This window comes from Rhinopithecus bieti, unplaced genomic scaffold (genome assembly GCF_001698545.2).
Source record: "Rhinopithecus bieti isolate Rb0 unplaced genomic scaffold, ASM169854v2 scaffold_68671, whole genome shotgun sequence".
Lineage (NCBI taxonomy): Eukaryota > Metazoa > Chordata > Mammalia > Primates > Cercopithecidae > Rhinopithecus > Rhinopithecus bieti.
This window is the reverse complement of record NW_016827678.1, coordinates 940175-962702: the sequence shown is the minus strand read 5'-3', so window position 1 is coordinate 962702 and position 22528 is coordinate 940175. Positions and strand designations below refer to the sequence as shown.

Genomic DNA, 22528 nt, shown 5'->3' with positions numbered 1-22528 from the left:
GAGTTTACAATCCCACCAACAGTGTAAAAGTGTTCCTATTTCTCCACATCCTCTCCAACACCTGTTGTTTCCTGACTTCTTAATGATTGCCATTCTAACTGGTGTGAGATGGTATCTCATTGTGGTTTTGATTTGCATTTCTCTGATGGCGAGTGATGATGAGCATTTTTTCATGTGTCTGTTGGCTGTATGAATGTCTTCTTTTGAGAAATGTCTGTTCATATCCTTTGCCCACTTTTTGATGGGGTTGTTTGTTTTTTTCTTGTATATTTGTTTGAGTTCTTTGTAGATTCTGGATATTAGCCCTTTGTCAGATGAGTAGATTGCAAAAATTTTCTCCCATTCTGTAGGGTGCCTGTTCACTCTGATGGTAGTTTCTTTTGCTGTGCAGAAGCTCTTTAGTTTAATTAGATCCCATATATTTTCTTTATGGTAGCTAACAAGCTAGCATTCCCCCTACTTCCCTTCCTTTCTTTCTCCACCTCTCTTTCACTTTTCGTCTCCCTCACTCCTTTATTTCCTTCCCTTTTTAAATGGAAATTTCCATATACAAATCTAAGAGAAGAGCGTAATGAAACCTCTGTATGTTTATCCATCATCCAGCTTCAGCAGTCTTCAGTGTACAGGCAGTCTTTTTTCATATCTGCCTATTATCACCTTGCTGACATCTCCACCTATGTTAATTTAAAGCAAATCTAAGTACCATACCATTTCATATATAAAAATTTTAGTATGTATCTGTAAATTAAGAGTGTTTAAAAAGAAATATAGCCATAATACTATTTCAGATTTAAAGGAAAAAAAAAGGAATTCCTTAATATTGCCAGTATCCTGTCAGTGTTGAGATTTCTTCAATTATTTTCTATCTTTTTACAGTTGTTTTAAATCAGGATCCAAACAAGGTTTACATAGTTTTAATGTTAATTATTTTTCTTAAATATGTACACATACTATGTACCCATAAAATTAAATTTTTTTAAAAAATTGTCTTAAGTTTAATCATAACAGTTCCTCTTTTTTTTTTCTGTTTATTTGTTGAAGAAATAGTCACTTCTCTCACTTTATGGGTTGTGGCAGTTGTGCTTTTGTGTGTTGTATTTCCTATTTTAGATCCAGATACTTGATCAGATTCAGATTTATTCTGATTTTGGCAAGAATAGACATTCATAATGCTGTGTATTTCCTTATGTATCACATAGGCACTGTCTGGTTGGTTCTCTTTTTGTGATGTTGAGATTGAACAAGGTTTAGGTATCCAATATGTTTCTTGAGAAAGGATGCTTGAGAGGTAAAAATTTTTTAGACCATCTGAAAATGCCTTTCTTACTATCCTTATACTTGATAGTTTAGCTAGGTATAGAGTTCCAGTTTAAAAAATCACTCTCAGACCTTTAAAGTTACTAAACTTCTGGTGTTGCCACACTTATTTATAACTTAACCCTGTCTCTGTACCATTTGTCCCTGTTCTCCTTCTCCAAAGCTTTATAATTTTGGCATTATAAAATTTCAGTCTCATTTTCAATACTTTGGCTGGCTTTTCATATTTAAGATTTTCTTCAGATGTCTGGTGATCTTTTGGTTCTGTTTTTAGTCTAGCAATGCCATAAAAAGCTAAATTGGAAAATCTGGATGCATGTTTTGTTGGTGCATTTCACTATACAGCATGGATTCGTTTTCTATTGCAGCATAACAATTTACCATAAATACAGTGGTGTGAAACAACACCCATTTATTATCTCTTAAATTTCTGTGAGCCAGACATCTGGGGACAGTGTGACTGGATTCTCTTGCTTGTGGTCTCAAGGCTGAAATCAGCTATCCTATATTCCTTATCTGTAGGCTGTGGGTGAACATTTACTTCCAAATTTATTGTTTTTGGTAGCAGGATTTAGTTCCTTGCAATTGTAGAACCAAGATCCTGATTTTTTTATGGGCTGTCATCTCCATAAGGTTGCCCACATTCTTTGACATGTGGCACCCTCCATCTTTAAGTCAGCAGTGGCAAGTAGAATCCTTCTTGTGCTTTTAATCTCTGACTTCCTTATCTCCAACCAGCCAAAGAAATGTCTGCCTTTCACAAGCTCATTTGATTGGGTCAGGCCCACCAGGATAACCTCGCTGTGTTTAAGTCAACAATGCCATGTAATATAACTTAATTTTGGGAGTAAAATTTGTCAAATTCACAGTCCCAAGATTGTAGGATGTGTACATCAGGGACAGGTAACCTTGGGATCATTTTATTAGACACACACCTGTCAGTGTTTATCTTCTGAATAATGAACCCAGCTACCATAATTCTGGGAGCTGACAGTGGGAATGGGGCTGAGGATCTCACTACTTATCATGTAAACTTTCACTTAATGCTTTTATGTAGTACTTCATGTCATCCTCCTGTATACCTGATGTCTCCTAGTCCAGGGCCTTTCTAGTTTGGTTTCTTTAGAGAATGATCACCTGGCTGTTTAGTTTGGCAATGAAGACTCATGTCTGATTACTCCTCACAAGTGTTCGGCTATTCTCCTTTTTTTCTAACCAAAACCTCACCCCTGTGTCCGGTACATCTAATACCTGACTCCTGTTGGGCTAGTGGTCTGTTTTTCTTTTGATAGTGGTGTTTCAGTTTATTCTGTTCTATAAGTTAGTTACATCTCTGGTTTACTTTGTCTTCATACATTTTAGCTTATATATTTAGCTTATATACAAATTTTTCCTAGTTTTATCATAGAAGGAGCTTCTCTTGCATTTTAGCCCTCTGAGCAAGTTCTAAGAGGAAAATAATTATGCATTCAATTATCTTAAAATCAGATAATATTTAATAAGTTTAATGGTGTTAGTAATATTATTAAGTTTTATTATGAAATAATAATATAAATAATATTTTAATGTGTCCTCTATCTGAATTTCTGTGGTTCTGTTGTTCAGTTGATTAAATGAGAGAATTTGGAAATAAGAATCTGGTCATTTTGTTCTTTTTATTTTTGTTTTTTGTTTTGTTTTGGAGAGAGTCTCGTTCTGTCGCCCAGGCTGGAGTGCAGTGGCATGATCTTGGCTCACTGCAACCTTCACCTCCCAGGTTCAAGCGATTCCACTGCCTCAGCCTCCCAAGTAGCTGGGACTGTAGGCGCACACCACCACATCCAGCTGATTTTGTGTATTTTTAGTAGAGATGGGGTTTTACCATGTTGCCCAGGATGGTCTCGAACTCCTGAGCTCAGGAAATCCGCCTGCCAAGTAGTAGGATTACAGGCGTAAGCCACTGCACCCAGCCCTTTTCTGTTTTTTGATCTTCACTTTAATATTCAATAGCTGGAGAAGACCAGAAAAAAGTAGAATCACCATAATTCAGGGTAGCTAGAATTAATTTTTGATTACTGTTAATTAATTTGAAAGATTACCATCTCTGTCTTTGGTTTCTTCCTAGTTATCTTTATTAAAATAGTTACCTTTACTTATGAAGATACAAGAAGTTCATAAAGATTTAAAGTGAGATTTCCTTTTTTTTTTCTTTTTGAAACAATGGTTAGTTTTTACTGAGCCAGATCTGTCCTCTTGCCTAGTTCCTGTTGCTATCACTGACAAATATTTGTTATATAGTAATCTTGGATGGCTGAAAAATTGGAGCTAATTTTTTTCATGTGGAAATTCTTCTGTGATCTTGATCTCAATAGTGCCTTCATATATTTAACCAAAAGATGATCTATTAAATATTGTAGTAGATTCAGAATATAGTATGACTTTTAATATTAGTGACATAAATTATCAGACCAAGACAATTTTTATTCTTTGTACATCTTAATTGTAGCCGGTATGAAATTTGACTACTCTGAACATTTTTTTATGGCTATAATCATAAAGGCTTCTTGGCAGATTTATTTTTGGTTTTGTGAGATATAACATTTGATATGTTAGTTTTTTTATTAAAGAAAAGCATAAAACATACCTAAAAGTACTAATCTAAAATATTCAGGACGGCAAAAGAAAAAAATATTTTAAAGGCAGAGATGGTTAATAACCACCTATGTGAGACCTAATTGTTGCTTTTGCAGATATCTCTATAAAGCATGCTTACCCCTAACCTTTTTATTCTAACTTGGTGCTTAATCTAGGCTGCCTATTATAAAGTGCACTATAAAAGTATACACTTTCAGAACTTTAAACATGAAACTTATGTGATATTATTGAACACCTTTCACTGTTATGTACTTATCTGTGCAGATATGTTTATTACCAAGTGAGTGGTCCTTTTTGTTTTAGTTAACTAGTTTGTTGTAAAACCTATAATAGCCTTTCTTTAATGTGCATCGGAATCATATGGGGATCTTTTTTAAAATGCAGGTTTTGGATCAGTACATCATAGGGCCTGAGATTCTGCATTTCTGACAAGCTCCCAAGCGATAGCAGTGCTTCTATTCAGTGGACCACATGTTGGATAGCAGGGTTCTGTAATATCCATCATAACATTAGAGGTAAAGGTTTTTAATCCTAGCTGTTTATCAGAATTGCCTTAGAGCCTTTAAAATATATAGATGCCAGCCACTGCTTTCTATTTACTGAATTGGATCCCCAGATGTAGAAAAGCTCAGCATCTATGTATTTGAAAAGCACTACAGGGGGCTGGATCACACCTGTAAACCTAGCCCTTTGGGAGGCCGAGGCATGTGGATCACTTAAACGAGGAGTTCAAGACCAGCTTGGGCAACATATTGAGACCCTGTCTCTACCAAAAAGCCAAAACAAAACAAAACATAAAACAATTAGCCAGGCATGATGACCCGTGCCTGTGGTCCCAGGTGCTCAAGAGGCCAAAGTCGGGGCCGAGCCTGGGAGGTCGAGGCTGCAGTGAACCATGATCATGCCACTGTACTCCAGCTTGGGCAACCGGGTGAGACCCTATCTTAAAATAAAAGCAAAAAAAGTACCACAAGTGATGCTGATGGGCAGCTTCTATTAAGCACCACTGAATTAAAATAATAAAAGTTAGGGGTAAGAATGCATCATGCTTTATAGGGATATCTGAAAGAGCAACAGTTAGGTTTCATGTAGATGGTTACTAGCCATCTCTGCTTTTGATTTTTTTTTTTTTTTTTTTTTAGTTTTGCAGTTCTGAATGGTTTTCAGATTAGTACTTTCAGATGATTTAAGAATATGTGGTAAGTTGTAGACATAACTCATTTATAGCTTATTTTTATATATAGTCTAGAATGCCTTTTTAGGCCATATTTTGTTCACAGGTGATAGCCTAGTAAACATTTTTAAGCAAAAATGGACATTGGTCCGATGCAGTGGTTTACACCTGTAATTGGGAGCACTTTGGGAAGCTGAGGTGGGAGGATCACTTGAGATTAGGAGATCTAAACTACCCTACACAACATAATGAGACCCTACCTCTACAAGAAAGTTTAAAAATTAGCTGGGTGTCCTGCTGTGGTGGCTCACACCTATAATCTCAGTACTTTAGGATGCTGAGGCAGGAGGATTCCTTATGCCCAGGAGTTCGAGACCAGCCTTGTCAATGCAGTGGGACCCCGATTCCTCCAAAAAGTAAAATAATTAACCAAGCATGGTAGTACACACCTGTAGTCCCAGCTACTTGGGAGCCTGAGACAGGAAGATTTTGAACCCAGGATGATGAGGCTGCAGTAAACTGTAATCGTGCCATGCACCCAGCCTGGGTAACAGAGCGAGACCCTGTCTAAATAAAAAAAAAGAAGAAAGAAAAGTTAGCCTAGTGTGGCAGTGTGAGCCTATAGTTCCAGCTACTGGGAGGCTGAGTTGGGCAGATCACTTGAGCCCAAGAGTTCAAGACTGCAGTGAACTATGACTATGCCACTGTACTCCAGCTTGGGTGACAGAATAAAATCCTGTCTCGAAAAAAAAAATAATATTAATTAAAAAAAATAAAATGTAGACATTTACCAAATCATAGAGATGTTGCTAGCTTCTGGCACTACTGGCGTCAATGAGTCAAAAATAATTTTATCAGGACTCTGTCCCCTTCTCTTTCTGTGTCTCTGTTCTCCTCTATGTTGACTTTATTTTGGGCAGTCTTTTTCTGTATGTGGTGACAAAAGTGGCTAAATAGCTTATGACTCACATCTTACCAATTTAGCAACCTTTGAATATACGTTCTCTCAAAGATATGACAGAGCCTAATTGTCCCATCATAGGCTAAAGACCCATTTCTGGCACCAGAGGGTCACAGGATCAAGTACCTATGAACCACACGGAATAAATAAGATTATTAGAAAACTGGTGAAGAGTGATTCCTCAAAAGATGCTGGGCAGCCGATATATATGTCTACTCTACCATTTGGAGGTTATTTGTTAACATACACAGTGTAGCTTTAAGTAACTTGAATTTTGCTTTGTTTCTCCCTTTTGGGTGTGTCCATATTGGTGCGAAAATAAAATAATAGGAATAGGCAAATTGTCCACGGCTGATGGTAAAGCCTTTGCAGATCCTGAAGTACTCCGGAGGTTGACATCGTCTGTTAGTTGTGCGTTGGATGAAGCTGCTGCTGCACTTACCCGTATGAGAGCTGAAAGCACAGCAAATGCAGGGCAGTCGGACAAGTAAGTACATTTTTGCTGCAACCAGTATGAATTCATTTTCTTAAAAATAATAGCAAATAGCTAACATTTACTGAGCATTTATTTTGTGCCTGGCTGGCACTGTGTTAACCACTTGACATCTGATGTCTTATTTAGATTCACAAAAACTTTATAAGGTATAGATTTTGTTTTTACTCTCATTTTACAGATAAAAAGTTAGAGAGGTGAGTAACTTAAGATCAAATAGATAATAAGTGGGAGAGCACCAGTGTCTTTCTGACTGCAAGACTGAGGCCTAGTCAATATGTTATAAAAGACTTTTTGCTTATTTAGATTTTTTTTTTTTAATGTGTTGGTGACAAGTAAATGTTTTACAATTAGGCCATTTTCCAGTTCATTTGCATAGTTCTGAACATTTTAAAGGGTGAGGCTTTTATTTGTTTATTTGCTTTATGAAGTCTTAAAGGAAGTCGTAGATCTAGTTCCTGTAACTTGAATGTGAGTCCAGGGACTTTATTATTTTATATCCTATAATTCCTTGTATACAGATAGTACTTTACAGTTAGTAAGGGCTCAGTAAATGTTTTGTGACATGACATTTTAAGCTGTTCTGAAGATGTTATCCAATAAAAATCACACCATCTCATATATAAACACAATTATGGATGTATATTAAAAAATGGAAGCCAGGCGCGGTGGCTCACGCCTGCAATCTCAACACTTTGGAGGCCAAGACAGGAGGATCACCTGAGTTCAGGAGTTCAAGACCAGCCTGACCAACATGGAGAAACCCCGTCTCTATTAAAATACAAAAATTAGCCAGGTGTGGTGGCGCATGCCTGCAATTCCAGCTACTCGGGAGGCTGAGGCGGGAGAATCGCTTGAACCTGGGAGGTGGAGGTTTTGGTGAGCCGAGATTGCACCATTGCACTTTAGCCTGGGCAACAAGAGCGAAATTCCGTCTCCAAAAAAAAAAAAAGAGTGACAAGAAAAATGGATAGATAGTTCAAGGAAGCAGCTAGAAAAGAATCATTAATACATGTTACCATTTTCAACCCTTGGTGGCTTCTTTTTGCCTCCTCTAATAAAATGAAGCCATTTTATTTATTTTAGCAATTGCCTTAAAACAATTGAGAACATCTGAATATTCTGTTGTATTTGGGTTTAGAGAGTAAATTATAGCATTTAAGAATTCTCTTTTGTCTATCGGTGTTTTCATACATTTTTAAGAGTATAAAAGAGAGGTTATATAGTATTAACAAGGTCATGAATTTGCTGTTTCTCTTGGCTCTTTATTAGTGTTCATTCATCTAGATTTTTGTGTCTGTATTAACTTGCCTTACCATTCTTCTCGTAGGTTAACTCCCTTCTTCAGTTAACCTCGGTTTCTATTCCATAGTAAATGTTCGGTTTTACTAGCCTAAAATATTATTGGTTATCTCCAAATATTTTTTAATGTGGTGCCTGCTAAGATTGGCAAGAGAGAAAATTAAAAACACCATGAAGGGTATACTAAAACCAGTTAAAGCAGGAAATAGAATACAAAAATAAAAAGTCACAGATTATTTTGCATTGAAAATACTGGAATTTAACAGAAAAAAATAGAACATATTTGTGACAATTATATTTATTCAACAAAGTTTGAGAAAGATGATAGACTTATGTGCAGTGAGTACTGTGTGCCACATTTTTATATTAGTTAAGGACAGTGCCATGTGCGAGGCTTAATATACCCTTTGCCCACAAGTTCTTAAGTTCAGCTGTTACTAGAGTAGATCCTCTAAGGTTGTTTTAAAGCTGGTATACACACGTGGAAATAGTATGAAAAATTCAAATGATAATGTAGATTAGGGTATATGCATAAATAAGTGAAAGAGACAGAGACTACTTTGAAAGAGAGAAAAGGTACGCACTTATACAGGAAACGTCTTACGGGAAGGATTTGTCCTAAACATGCTTAAAAATTATAGAGAGCATTGAGTCTAGGGACTGTCAGTGTCCTGTGAAATAGGAAATCAGAAGAGATGTTTAAAAGACAAATTTATTTAGTACTGGTTGAGACCTTCACTTTTTGTAAGGGGAAAATATAATTAACATGTAAATAAAATATATAGTATGGCACATAATAAAATAATAACTATGGGAAAAATTTAAAGGAAAGTACTAAGGCAGTGGTTGGATTGGAGGTTATCTTAGTTCATTTTCTGTTGCTTGTAACAGGATTCCTGAAACTGGGCAAGAAAAGGAATTTATTTCTTACATTTATGGAGGCTGAGAGAAGTCCATGGTCAAGGGGCTGCATTTGGTGAGAGCCTTCTTGCTGGCAGGGACTCTCTGCAGAGTCCTGAGGCAGCACAGGCCATCACATGGCAAGTAGGCTAAGTGTGCTAGTTCAGGTTTCTCTTCCTTTTATAAAGCCTACCCAGTCTCACTCCATGATAACTAATTAATTCATTTACCCATTAATCCATTAATTCATGAATGGGTTAACCGATTCATGAAGACAAAGCCCCCATGACTCAGTCATGTCTTAAAGGCCCTACCTCTCAATATTGCCACATTTGGGATTAAATTTCACATGACTTTTGGAGAGGACAAAATAAACCATAGCAGAGGTCATGTTACATTTTTTAATAGCATGGTCAAGGACGTCCTCACTTAAAATGATGGCTTTCTAGGAAAGACCTGAAATAGGGAAGAGAGTGAGACATGTCTGAGAGAGGAGCTGTCTTGGCACAGGAAGAGCAAATGCAAATATTTGGAGGTTGGAGCTTATTTAGCGTATGTGATGAATAGCAAGAAGACCAATGTGGCCAAAGTGGAAGGAATAAGGGTGAGAGAGTAGGAGATAAAGCCAGAGAAGTAAAAGGGAAGAGGAATACCTGCCACAGGGCAAATCTTGTAAGGATTTCGGCTTTTACTGTGAGTGACATTATAGGCCAGTGGAGGGTTCTGAGTAGAGGAATGATGTGTTCTACTTTTCTTTTCTTTTTTTTTTTTTGAGACAAAGTCTCGCTCTGTCACCCAAGCTGGAGTGCAGTGGTGCCATCCTGGCTCACTGCAACCTCTGCCTCGTGGGTTCAAGCTGTTCTCCTGCCTCAGCCTCCCAAGTAGCTGGGACTATAGGCAAACACTGCCATGCCCAGCTAATTTTTTTGTATTTTTAGTAGAGACGGAGTTTCACTGTGTTAGCCAGATCACTCGATCTCCTGACCTCATGATCTCCCCGCCTCAGCCTCCCAAAGTGCTGGGATTACAGGCATGAGCCACCGCGCCCGGCCAACATGTGCTACTTTCCTTTACAGAAGATCTCTCTGGTTGCCTTGTTGAAAAGAGCCTGAAGGAGAGCAAGTAGTGTGAAGGCAAGGAGACTGGTTAGGAGGCTTTGCCGTATCTGAGACAAAGATGTTGGTCTTAAATCTGGGTGATGGTAATAACAGAGGTATAGAAAAGTGATTATCTGTAGGTGCCTTTAGTATTTGAATTGAAAGGGCCATATTTTAAGAGAATAATAAAAGAATTGAGTTATATTTGAAATAAAAAGAATATTAACAGCCCTGGATTTAGTTTTAGGATTATTTTATACAAAAGTGAGAATCTTTAGAAATGTCTACAATTGGAATTGTTTTGGTAAGTTTATGGGGCATACACTTTTCTCTCAGTTTAATGTCTTGTTACTCCACTTTTTCCACTCTCATTTTGCTTGAGTTCAGCTTTTTCTTTGCCTGGATTTGAAACTTCTCCCAAAATTTGATTGTATGAGTAAATACTTCCAAAACCAAAACCAAAAAAGGCTCATCAGTTATTCATTTATTAGTATTACATTCTCCCATCTTTTCTGTCTGATTTCCCTTTACTTGATGGAAGGACTCACATAGATCTTTACAATTAGTAGAAGTTTTGCCCAGTTTTTACTTTTTAATTAAATTTTATAAAAAATTTTCTACTGACGAAACAAAAGAAGTATAATTATGACCTGTTATTTGTGTGTGATTTCTATAAACTTTTATGTTTTAAAATTTTATGTTCTTTCTTCACTTACCAGTAAATTAGACTTTATCCTTCAGTTGCATAACTGAAAACATTTTGGAATATTGATAATTTTAATTCAGTGCCATTGATATGTAGATTGTAAAAAACTCAGTGAATTCAATCATCTTTGGCTTTTTTGTTATGAATCATACTGAAATAACCATCCTTGTTGAGCACTAAGGTTAGCATTAGCCTATTCTCACTCTGCTATAAAGAACTACCTGAGACTGGATAATTTATGAAGAGAAGAGGTTTAATTGACTCAAAGTTCCACAGGCTGTACAGGAAGCATAGCGGGGAGGTCTCAGAAACCTTACAATCATGGTGGAAGGCAAAGGGGAAGCAAGCATGTCTTACCATAGTGCAGCAGGAGAGAGAAAGAGAGCAAAGATCTTTTAAACAACCAGATCTCATGAGAACTCCCTCATTATCATGAGAACAGCAAGGGGGAAATCTGCTGCCATGATCTAATCACCTCCCACCAGGTCCCTCCCCCAACACTGGTGATTACAATTCAACATGAGATTTGGGTGGGGACATAGAGCCAAACCATATAACTATAGAGATTTGACATAAATATCCAATACTCTGGCTGGGTGTGGTTGTTCACATCTGTAATCCTAGTGCTTGAGGCCAGGAGTTTAAGGCTGCAGTGAGCTGATTGCATCACTGTACCCACTCCTGGGTGACAGAGCAAGACTCTGTTTCTAAACAGCAAAAAACAAAACAACCAAAACCAATATTTACGCTGTGCAATTTTTTAATATTCTTATATTCTGGTATTGTGATATTCTTTCCCTAATAGCCGCAGTTTGGCAGAAGCCTGTTCAGAAGGAGATGTAAATGCTGTGCGAAAGTTACTTATTGAAGGGCGAAGTGTAAATGAACACACAGAGGAAGGGGAGAGCCTCCTTTGCTTAGCTTGTTCTGCTGGATACTATGAGCTTGCACAGGTTCGTATTATCAAAATAAAGCTTATTTGTTGTTTTTTATAAAACTGGCTTGCTTACTAAGGAAATAATAAAATAAATCTTTCCAACCATTTGGATTATTTCAACAAATAGTTTTGTTAGATAAATTTTGTGTGCTAAAGCTCTTTTACTACGACTAGGTAGACATTATATAAATACATACGTTCAAAATTTTTTGATGATTATCATTTCTTAATATCTTTTTAAACTATTTTTCTCTCATAAGGTTTTGTTGGCAATGCATGCAAATGTGGAAGATAGGGGAATCAAAGGTGACATTACACCTTTAATGGCTGCTGCTAATGGAGGACATGTCAAAATTGTGAAGTTGCTGCTAGCTCATAAAGCAGATGTTAATGCACAGTCTTCAACAGGTCATGCATATTTCTTTTTCAGTTTTGCTAAGTAGTAACATCATTTGGTAGTAGTGGTTTCGCATGAAGGTGATATTTAGTGCTAATTTTTCAGTTGTCTTATTTCTTAGATGTGCTACATATTCTCATACATCTGTGTATGAATTTTGAAGTATATAGAATATATTCTGAATGATATTCTTCCTGTTTTGTTTATGAGGGCAATTGGCCTTTTAAGGCTCTTTAAGATAAAAGTAAAACACTGACCCAGTTAGACGGACCACTCTCTTGGAAATTGAGAGGTGTGGGCTGTAGTGCTCAAACCCATGTGTCCAGTTTTTTAGGAGAGGAATGGGAAGATACGGAGAACAAAAGGTTGTGGAACAAAAGAATAGTTCATTGTTTCCTACTGTTACTAAATTGTGGCCCATAGAAAAAGTATTGTGAAAACATTGTGTCCTGAAGAATAGCATCACTTTAGTCTAAAATATACATATATATATATGTATTTTCAAATTTGGGCCTAGATAGATTTGTGTAAAATTTCTAAAATTTCATGGAAATATTTTGTGCATTTCCTTCATGCAGATTTTTCAAATTTATTAAATGTTTTTTAAGATCATGTTCTGATTTAAAGGTATTTTTAAAAACTCTTGTTTTACCCAGAAGGTTGATTTTTCTTGTAATATGGGAAATTTTATCAGCAGAAAAGTTTAGAAATTATTGAATTCAATTCCAGATATAGAAATTTAATTTGATCAGTTAAACTAGTATTTGAGTTGTAATGAAAACATATAGATAAAAGTATAGTATAATGTATGCATATGATGAATAATTTTAAGTTAGAAAACATTAAAATAAAAAAAAAAAAAAAACTAAAAAACTTGTGAAGCATTTCTCTGATAATCATTAAAACAAACAACTTTTTTCTCATCTTAAGGTAAAACTTAGCTCCAGGGCAGACTTGCCCAGTTCTTTTACAACTCTCCAATCTGGATAAGTGTATATGATTTTCCACATGTATTTGACTTTGGTTTTAAATGGAGAAGGAGAATAGGGAGTTGATTTCAGAAAGAAAAAATGCAGTAGGAAAGGAATTTTATATATAGATATATATTTACATATATGTATGTGTAATTTAATATTTATTATGGTTATAGTCTTTCGTTTCCATTTTCTTAATGTAAATTAGCACTTTGATTTATTTTGCTATTTTATGTTAATATATTTTTATTTTTCCTAATTAAAATAGGCAATACAGCACTTACATATGCTTGCGCTGGAGGCTATGTAGATGTTGTAAAGGTGCTCTTGGAATCCGGTGCTAGTATTGAGGACCATAATGAAAATGGTCATACCCCTCTTATGGAAGCTGGAAGTGCTGGACATGTGGAGGTAGCCAGATTGCTGCTAGAAAATGGGGCTGGCATTAATACGCATTCCAATGAATTTAAAGAGAGTGCCCTTACCTTAGCTTGTTACAAAGGTACAGTATAAACCTTTCTTGAAACAAAGTTTTTAAACATGTGAAATTGTAATTATTTTATGTGATCTTGTTTTTAAATTAAAAAATAAAACATAATAGTATATAGTATGTAATTAAAATGTTAAGTGTTTACAGTGTTTCAGTTTGTTTACTATTTAAATTTTAAAATATAGATTTAACATTATAAACATTGTCACTGAAAATGAGTATTAATTGATCTAATTTTATCAGAAACAGTTCTTTTAATATGAACTGTATAATAGCTTTCATGTCGAGAAGATTTTGCTTGGTATGAAGGGGTACATGGTATTTTAAATGATGTCAATGAACCTGAAAATATTGATAGTACAGAAAATGCCCTCCTTTGGCAGGCTGGACAGTTGCCTGGAAAGATGTTTGGTCTGTAGATAATTACTGTTCTATATTCTAGATTGTTAAAACACAGCCACAGAGCTGAACATTTTTTAGACTCCACATATATGGCAGATAAATGGCTGTAAAGTAAGATGTTTTACTTTTTAAGAAAGTAAATTAAGAAAATCTTTTATTAAGAAAGTTTTTTGGGCCAGGTGCGGTGGTCATGCAATTTTGTGTTTAGCCATTCAATTCTGTGTTTTATGCCATATATCTATATAGTTGTCCCATATTATTTACATCATAAATTCTTGACCCCTAGGCATCAAGAACAAGCTTTTGCAAAACCTAGTAAAAAATTTAAGGAGGCACTCATTCTCAGTGACTAACCTTTCACTTGCACAAGCTTACATGTGAGTGGCTCCTTAAATTTTGCACCCTGTGCTTTGATTTCCTCACCCTAGTTCTGGCCTTAGTGTTGTTTTGTTCTATATAAGAGTAGCCAAGGTTGTGTGATGCCTTTTGGAATAATTTCATTTATAAACATGAAAATAATCCTTATATATTTGGATTAATTGACTAAAATTTAACTTAAATTTGAAAAATATAGTTTATTTATAAAGTGCTTTTGATTATCTCATGTTAATAGATTTTCAGATAGGGAGCACAACTGAGGTCCCTTAGTTCCCTTCCCCAACCCTGTTTACAGTTAAGCAGAGGCTGATCTTCATTGGGAGGAGAGGAGGTGAGCCTTGGGGTGGGCTGATTGGGTGGCTCTCTCCCCTTCTCACAAATACTTTTGAACCCAGTACTGGCTGCATTTCACTACTGAGTCCCTGCTGGCCAGAGAGCTTTGAGATGGGGCTGCATGTAACTCCTCTCCCCTCTCCCCTTTGCTTGTAGCCCCACCCTGCTATCCAAAAGGGGCATCTGAGGTTGGGGCTTGCAGGCTTTAATTAGAAGCTGGATAGCGAACTGAGCTGGTGGAGAACATCTCTACTACTTCCAGGTATCCATGGACCCCTTTCCCTTCCTCTGTTTCTGGTGAGGTTTCGTATGATGTAGACTGACAAGGAGGAGTTGGGGAAGAGAGGGAAGTCAGGCTGAGACTAAGCACTAATGTGGGTTTTGGGGAGGGGAGAATCACAGAGAGAAAAAGGGATGGTAGGTAGTTGGCAAATACAAGACATGGCAGATACTACACTTACTCACCGAAGTAAATTTTGTTTAACTGTTTACCTGTGACTTCACTATCTGTCCTTCTCCTGCATCCCAGTTGAATAAGAATTGATTGTAGCTGATTCTAAATAAAGCTGGAAAAAAATAAATAATTTTTCTATTGTTTTTTGCATAGAATCTGAGTCTTTTTTAAATTATAATTTGTCTTCTGCTTTTTAACCACTTATATGGTATCTTTATCTGAACTGAAGCATATGGTTTATTTGAAACTGCATATAAAAAAAAGAAACTACATAAATGTGTGTACATGTTTATGTTATAATTAAATATATAAATATAAATTAAATGGTGTGGTTTGAAGAATATTTTTATACATACAGTTCCCAGTTTATAAGCATGTTTTTCCTAAAATGTTTCTGAGTTAGGTATTGGAACTTTAAATACATTTTCTCACAGAAATAACTTGACTGATCATTATCTCAGGCTACTAGTTCATGAAAACTGATTTATTCCATAGCATAAATAAAATAACTATAACATACCTGGGCTCTTAAAAGGTTGTAGAGGGAACATTTTGGGTGTTGGATTTTAATGGCATCTTTGTTCACCTCCAGCAGGGACTCTAGTAGCAGCAGTTTCTAGCGCAGTAGAGTAAGGGGTAGAACAGCAAGATCACTTGTGTAATTTGTGTTCTACAGTTAAGGGTAGCTTCTAGTTGACTTTATTATGCTTATAAATTTAATGCTGTAAGTTAAATATAACTTTTCAAAATATTATAATTTTAAAAATTATTTTGGAATAATAAAATATTTTTAAGTAATCTTGTACACTTTTGGTTTAGGACACTTAGAGATGGTGCGATTTCTTTTGGAAGCAGGCGCGGATCAAGAGCATAAAACAGATGAAATGCACACTGCTCTAATGGAGGCTTGCATGGTAAGATTAGTGAAATATGCGAAATATGTTTATATATTAACCAGGGAGAGACAGAGTAGTATACAATGAATGCCTTTTCAATGGGTGCTACGATTCTGTTTGTCAGAACCTTATTGAATCAGTTGTACAAAATTAACTTCTATTAAAGTTATTTTCTGAAGCTTTACAGTGCTACCTGCATTTTCTTAGGCTCACATAGCTATACTGGTTTTATATAGTTGTCGTCACCAAAGTGACTCTTGTAAAGATTGGCTGAGGATATGAAAAAGGAAAATATGGCCAGGCTTGCTAGCTTACGACTGTAATCTCAGCATTTTGGGAGACCAAGGTGGGAGGATTGGATTAACAAATTAAAATGGAGGCCAGCAGTTCAAGACCAGCCTGGCCAACATACCAAGACACCCTGTCTATTCAAAAAAATGTTAAAAAAAAAGAAAAAAGGAAATATAATTCAGAGTATGTACATTATTAATAAGCATAACATACCTCAAACCAATAAATAGACTAAACAAAAATTTTAAAGTAGAGCATAATTTGTGTTACATAATTTCCCCTCTCTCATGGTCTTTTCTGAGCCCTAGATTGTCTTTTGAAGAGCTGTATTTTAGAGTTTGTATTCGGGAATGGCTCATAACAGTACTCTTAAACCTTTGTGTCTTAGTTTATGATTTATGACACAGAAGTGGATCAAAATATTATAGAAAAATTTATGAGGGGAACATGCTAACGGTAGAAAGGGCCCCAAAAGAATCTGAAGTTTCTTGTCTCATCTCCCCTTCAGAGAATAATTATTGAAAGGATGTTAAATTTTATTTACTAGTTTTAAAAATATTAGGTAGCCATATAAGACCTGAGTTATCTGTTGTTTTCCTTATTGCCATCTTAGTGTTTGCTTTAGCAAATTATTTTGTAACAAATAAAAGTTTTCTAAGCTTTTGAGTTCTTCATCTGTAAAGTGAGAAAAATATCTTTCCCTGGAGTTGTGAGGATTAAATGGGATAATGGGTATAAAACACATTAATAGTATTAACAGTAACAGTTTTAAAAGTTCCCCATCATAAGGAAATTTAATCATTCTTGCCACTCCTTACTGAGGAAACAGCCTGTGTGTAGATTAAGAAATTAAAATGGAATAATCTGTAGATCTAGCCAACATGCACTGGAAGTAAATATTGTAAGTGAAAGGTATTAGTAGGGGCCAGACATGTGAAAGACTTGCTATAATACTGAGTTTTTAAACTCGGATTTAAAGGAAATGTAGGAGTTCACTGTTAAGGAAGAATATTCAGCACTGAAGAAATAGCAAAGTAATCAAACTAGTAAGACATTAGATTCTTCTCTACAAATTGAAAAAGAAAAAAAAGTAGTAAGACATTAAAGTTGTGTAGTGTGACAAGCATGGAGGCAAAAATGGGCATGGTATGTTTGAAAGAATATGTCTGGGAGATAACATGTAGATGGAAAAAATTATTGAAGGACAAAAAGAAGGGAAAAGAGGGCCTTGAAGTTGCCAGTAATTAAGAAAGGAGTGGGAAAAAGTGACCAGTAAAGGAGACAGAATATAGAATTTTCTTTTTTTATTCATTTTTGAGACAGGGTCTCACTCTTTTCTCAAGCTGGAGTGCAGTGACATAATCGTGGCTGACTACAGCCTCAACTTGCTAAGCTCAAATGATCCTTCCTCCTCAGCCTCTTGAGTAGCTGGGACAAGTGCATACCACCACCTCTGGATAATTTTTGTGTTTTTTGTAGAAATGAGATCTCACCATTTTGCCCAGGCCTGTCTCAAATTCCTGGGCTCAAGCAATCCTCCTGCCTCAGCCACCCAAAGTCCTGGGATTACAGGCGTGAGCCACCACACCTGGCCCTTTTCTTAGTTTCACTGGTACTGGGATGATGAGCAATACAGAAAGTACCATGTACACATTGTGTTCACCTAACACAGCATGTATCCTTCCCCCACTTCTCCAAAAAGGGTTGCATTTTTTTCTAACTAATCAAAAGTTTGCTTATCCTTAAAGATTCTTATGAAAATTCTTCTTTCCCTCTCTAAACTTTATCCTTTTAGCATTTAAGTTTGTACCATACAGTGTTGATATTATCTGTGGTCTCACTATAGTCTCTTATTTCACATACTTACTGTTTTTTTTTTTTTTTTTTTTTTATGGTAAATAAGCTTCTTGATCGAAGGTATCATGTTTCTACTTATTTTATATTTTCAATCTCTATTTCCCTCTTCTATGTTAACAGAATATAGGCAGTGCATAATAAATGCTGATTTACTCAACTGTTAAATGTAGATCTATTCCTATTTGAGTGGAAATAGATAAACTTCAGTGTATAGTAATTGAAAAAGCTTCAGGTTTTCCAAGATTTTTTTAATGGTGCTGATTTAATTTTTTAAATTGTATTATGATTAGGATGGCCATGTTGAAGTAGCTAGGTTACTTCTTGACAGCGGTGCCCAAGTGAACATGCCTGCTGATTCATTTGAGTCACCATTAACTTTGGCTGCATGTGGTGGGCATGTGGAACTTGCAGCTTTACTTATTGAAAGAGGAGCTAGCCTGGAAGAGGTCAATGATGAAGGTTATACACCACTGATGGAAGCAGCTCGAGAAGGACATGAAGAAATGGTGGCATTACTTCTAGGTCAAGGTAACCATATCTATCAAGACACTAAAGTATAAATGTGTAAAACCTAAGAGTATAATTTTATAAAATTGGATTTTAGTATTTCAGCTTTCTAGTAGAGTTGCAAAGAGCTGTTACACTAACCAGTGATGAAGTATTTACTGTGAAAATGACTCCCATACTGTGTTAAACAAAAGCAAAGAAACTTCTTTAATATAGAGCTTTCAGAGACATCATGTGCTATATGTGAATGAAAAACAGAACTGGTATTGGCAAGACTTGTGAGTTAAATAGGGGAATATAAGAGTCAACATTTCTAAAACTAATAGATCAAGAGAATGTATTCCTTTGGGGGCAGAATACCTACTAATAAATATTTAATAGATCTAGTGTTTTATAAAACAGTATGGAAACCATGCCTTAAAGACTAACTTGATGAGAGTGCAAGAATGCACACACATTAGAAGCTGTCAAGGGGCTCAGTACATAAACTTCTCTTTTGGGAAAAGTGAAACAATTACTTCACTATGTTAAGGTATCTTCAGTTTAGAAGTAATCTCCCATCTCTGTATTTGTAGCATGATTTTATTTTCTTTCAGTAGTGAAGTTTTGTCTGGACAAATTTAAGAGGAATGCAACGTTTAAAAAAACTTTTGTTTTTATTTAGAGGTAATGTTGACTATGATTTTTAAAGCATAGGTTTTGGAGCAGACTTCCTAGGTTGAATCACAACTCCACTGCTTGCCAATTTTATAACTTTAGGCAAGTTTCTAACCTCTGTGCCTCAGTTTTCTCATGTGTAGAGTTGTTGTGACAGTTAATACGTATATATAAAGCTCATAGAACAGTGCTTGTCGTATAGTGCCTGTTAAGTACTAACTATAGTGATGGTGATAGTATTGATGATGATAATGTTGTGACCTTGTATAAGTTAAATAACTTCAGTTTCCTTAGCTGTAAAATGGAACTAATAATAGTAATAATAATACCTAAACAAGTTGTAAAATGCTTTGATATTGCCTGGGAAATAGTAAGAGCTTATTGAATGTTAAGATTTTTATTATCATCTTCGTCATAATCACCAGTATCTTTATCATTTTTGAATCACTATAATGAGAGGATGTCGCTTATATTTTTTAGTTCTTTTATCACCTGACTTGTACCTTCTGGCTGAGTAAATATTACTCCAGCTGTGGTACATCAAATCTGGAGGTGGTTTTAATAGTTTTATTTATTTTTATTTTTAACTGCCTTAGGAGTTAGGAGAGAGGCACTTTCTTACTTATCATAGTAATATAAATGTTCATTTTTGAGATAGAGTTTATTAAGAAACAATCATGTTTTTCATATCTCTGGAATAAGTTAATGACTTTCTTTAAATAATTGGAATCTTTATTTTAGGAGCAAATATCAATGCACAGACAGAAGAAACTCAAGAAACTGCCTTGACTCTGGCTTGCTGTGGAGGCTTTCTGGAAGTGGCAGACTTTCTAATTAAGGCAGGAGCCGATATAGAACTAGGGTGTTCTACCCCTTTAATGGAAGCTGCTCAAGAGGGTCATTTGGAGTTAGTTAAATACTTATTAGCTGCAGGTAGGCATTTTGCATTTGGGAGAAGTTTTTTGCATGATTTATTTAACTAAAATGTCATGTGCAAATGTTTTATGATGCTATGATACACTGAATGTGTGAGTTTAAGAAAAAGTGTGATATACCTTTGTATGTATTCTGAGCAGTTTACCTTACTGCTGTTTGAAGTATTTGCAGCTTTAATTTCAACCAGTTTTGTTTGTAATTTTTTTAATGCCTACAATATTCTCTGTTTCTAGAAATGAATAAGGTTTTTTTGTTTTGTTTTAATGAGTAAGGTTTTAATTTAACTTGAGGAGATATGACTTATACAGAAGAAGTTTTTATTTCCATCATATATTACATGTCTTATGGCTCTTTTAAGTCTATGTATTATTTGTTGACACTACTACAGGAGCTAACGTTCATGCAACAACAGCAACAGGGGATACAGCACTAACATATGCCTGTGAAAATGGTCATACTGATGTAGCAGATGTCTTACTTCAGGCAGGCGCAGATCTGGTAAGCTATTTAGTTTTTAAATCTTAATAGTTAACAATAAGAAATTAATTTTAAATTATGGAGAGTCTAGACAAAAGGTATTTCTTTACTTTCAGTTTTATGGTTTTTTTTTTTTTTTTTGCCATTCTTTCTCTCACTTAGTCACATTTTTTCCCACGCTGTTTAGTGTCCATTCTTTTTTTCCTTAATAGGGTTATTCACTGCATTATCTCTCATTTTCCATATTAAAAGGAAATTTTTGTGTTACAGATATTAATGCAGATTAATTTTCACTTAGGTATTTAACTATTTGTAGAAGTTTTTCTGATTTGGTATAAAAAGGCAAATGTGGCTTAGAGGAATTTCAGTATTGCTTAGGAAATAAATTATGCCTACAATATTCAGAACATTATTAAATAACAGAAGAGTTTATAAATGCTTAATAAATAATCTTTTCTCTTCAGTACTTTATAATTTTAAGAAAAATAATAGGTGACATAAATACTGAGGTTATTATAAGAGATGTTGTAGTGAAAGTGCAGAGTAAAGAAGCTCAAAAGGTAAAGCGGTCATCTGATGTATTATTTTGGGGTAAAGTTTGGACAGATAGATATGGCAGTGTTGTGGCTAAAGAGGTATTTCAATTGGAAAAAATGTTATGAGTGAAGCCTGAGGGGTGAGGAAGCATAAAGCAACTGTGTGTGGGTAGAGTAGGTGGTCTTCCAGTCTAGCCTGCGAGGTAATAGGAATAAGATCCAAAGGCCAATTTTAGTTAAAATGTGAGCACCCATATATTTATGGGCCTGAGATTCTAAGATTAATAAGCACCTGTGCTCTTTCCTTCATAGTTTATGACAAATTCATGTGCAGGCAGCAACAAGCCCCTCTTCAGTAATTAGTTTTATAAACTTAATAATTTATAATTTAACCTTTCTTTTGTTGTTTATGAAAAGAAAATGTTGAATTAGATTATTGTTGGGGCCACTTAATGTTAGCACTAGGTCTAACAAGGGAGACATAAGCACACAACTAACTAGAATAGAACATGTATAATAAGTGCTTCAAGCTTGTTAGACTTAGAGCTTCTTCAGCGTAAGAACTGTATTCCTGGTGTTTGCCACAATGGCTCTGAAATATACAGCAGTGTAATCTTTAGTACTTGGTTAGTTGATGGCAATTAGAAAAACCTAGGAAATAGCTTAAGGGAAAAATCAGAAATTGTTCATCAGATGTGAAGGTTTTTTTAAAAAAAGAAATAAAAAATGCCATACAAAAGATACTTTTTCTCAAATCTTTATTTTTTAAGATTGAAAATTTAAGATTGAAAATTTCACCAGTAGTGTTCTTGATTACTTATTAATCGTTAAGTATGCAGTAGAGTCTCCATCCTTTTGAGACCCAGAAAGCTCTTGTAACACCTTAGAGTTGATGGTTTTAGAAATATTTATCATTTTTATATAAGGGAAACTAGAGAGAATAGGAAGTCTGTAAAGAGATAGTAATGATATACTTACTGAAATTCATAGAGGTGGGATACACTCATGAGAGGAAGATAACTTGGAGTGGATGAGGATAATGCTCATTATATTGATTGTTCAGAGAAGGCTAGAGTACTATACGTGCATGTTCAAGTACTGCAATTCATTGTGTAGAGAGAGGGAGAGATTACTCAGATGCATTTAGATGAGGACATCATGATCACGTGACTATAACTTCAGTTTTAAAATTATTTCCAGTGCTCACTTTGGCAGCACATATACTAAAATTATTTCCATAGAACGTATTTATAATTTGATTTTTTTAAATTTAAAAATATATTTCTTAATTTCCTTCAAAGCATTATATTTAAATATTTAGATTCAGAAATCAGTCCAATTATTTTCCTTTTGATTTCCATGAAAAAGAATACTTGTTCACTGCAATTAAATGTCAATTAAGTCTTTTTTTTTTTTTTTTTT

At 35.2% G+C, this 22528-nt stretch overlaps 1 protein-coding gene across 1 annotated transcript in view; it reads left to right on the top strand.

Annotated features, from left to right (window-relative positions):
- Positions 1 to 22528, top strand: part of ANKRD17 (ankyrin repeat domain 17) — a 190917-nt gene that overhangs the window by 94451 nt on the left and 73938 nt on the right. Inside the window, 8 exon segments of the mRNA XM_017864066.1 lie at positions 6417 to 6573; positions 11390 to 11537; positions 11782 to 11929; positions 13161 to 13394; positions 15769 to 15863; positions 18284 to 18521; positions 19899 to 20090; positions 20482 to 20591. Coding sequence (XP_017719555.1) covers positions 6417 to 6573; positions 11390 to 11537; positions 11782 to 11929; positions 13161 to 13394; positions 15769 to 15863; positions 18284 to 18521; positions 19899 to 20090; positions 20482 to 20591 — 1322 coding nt within the window.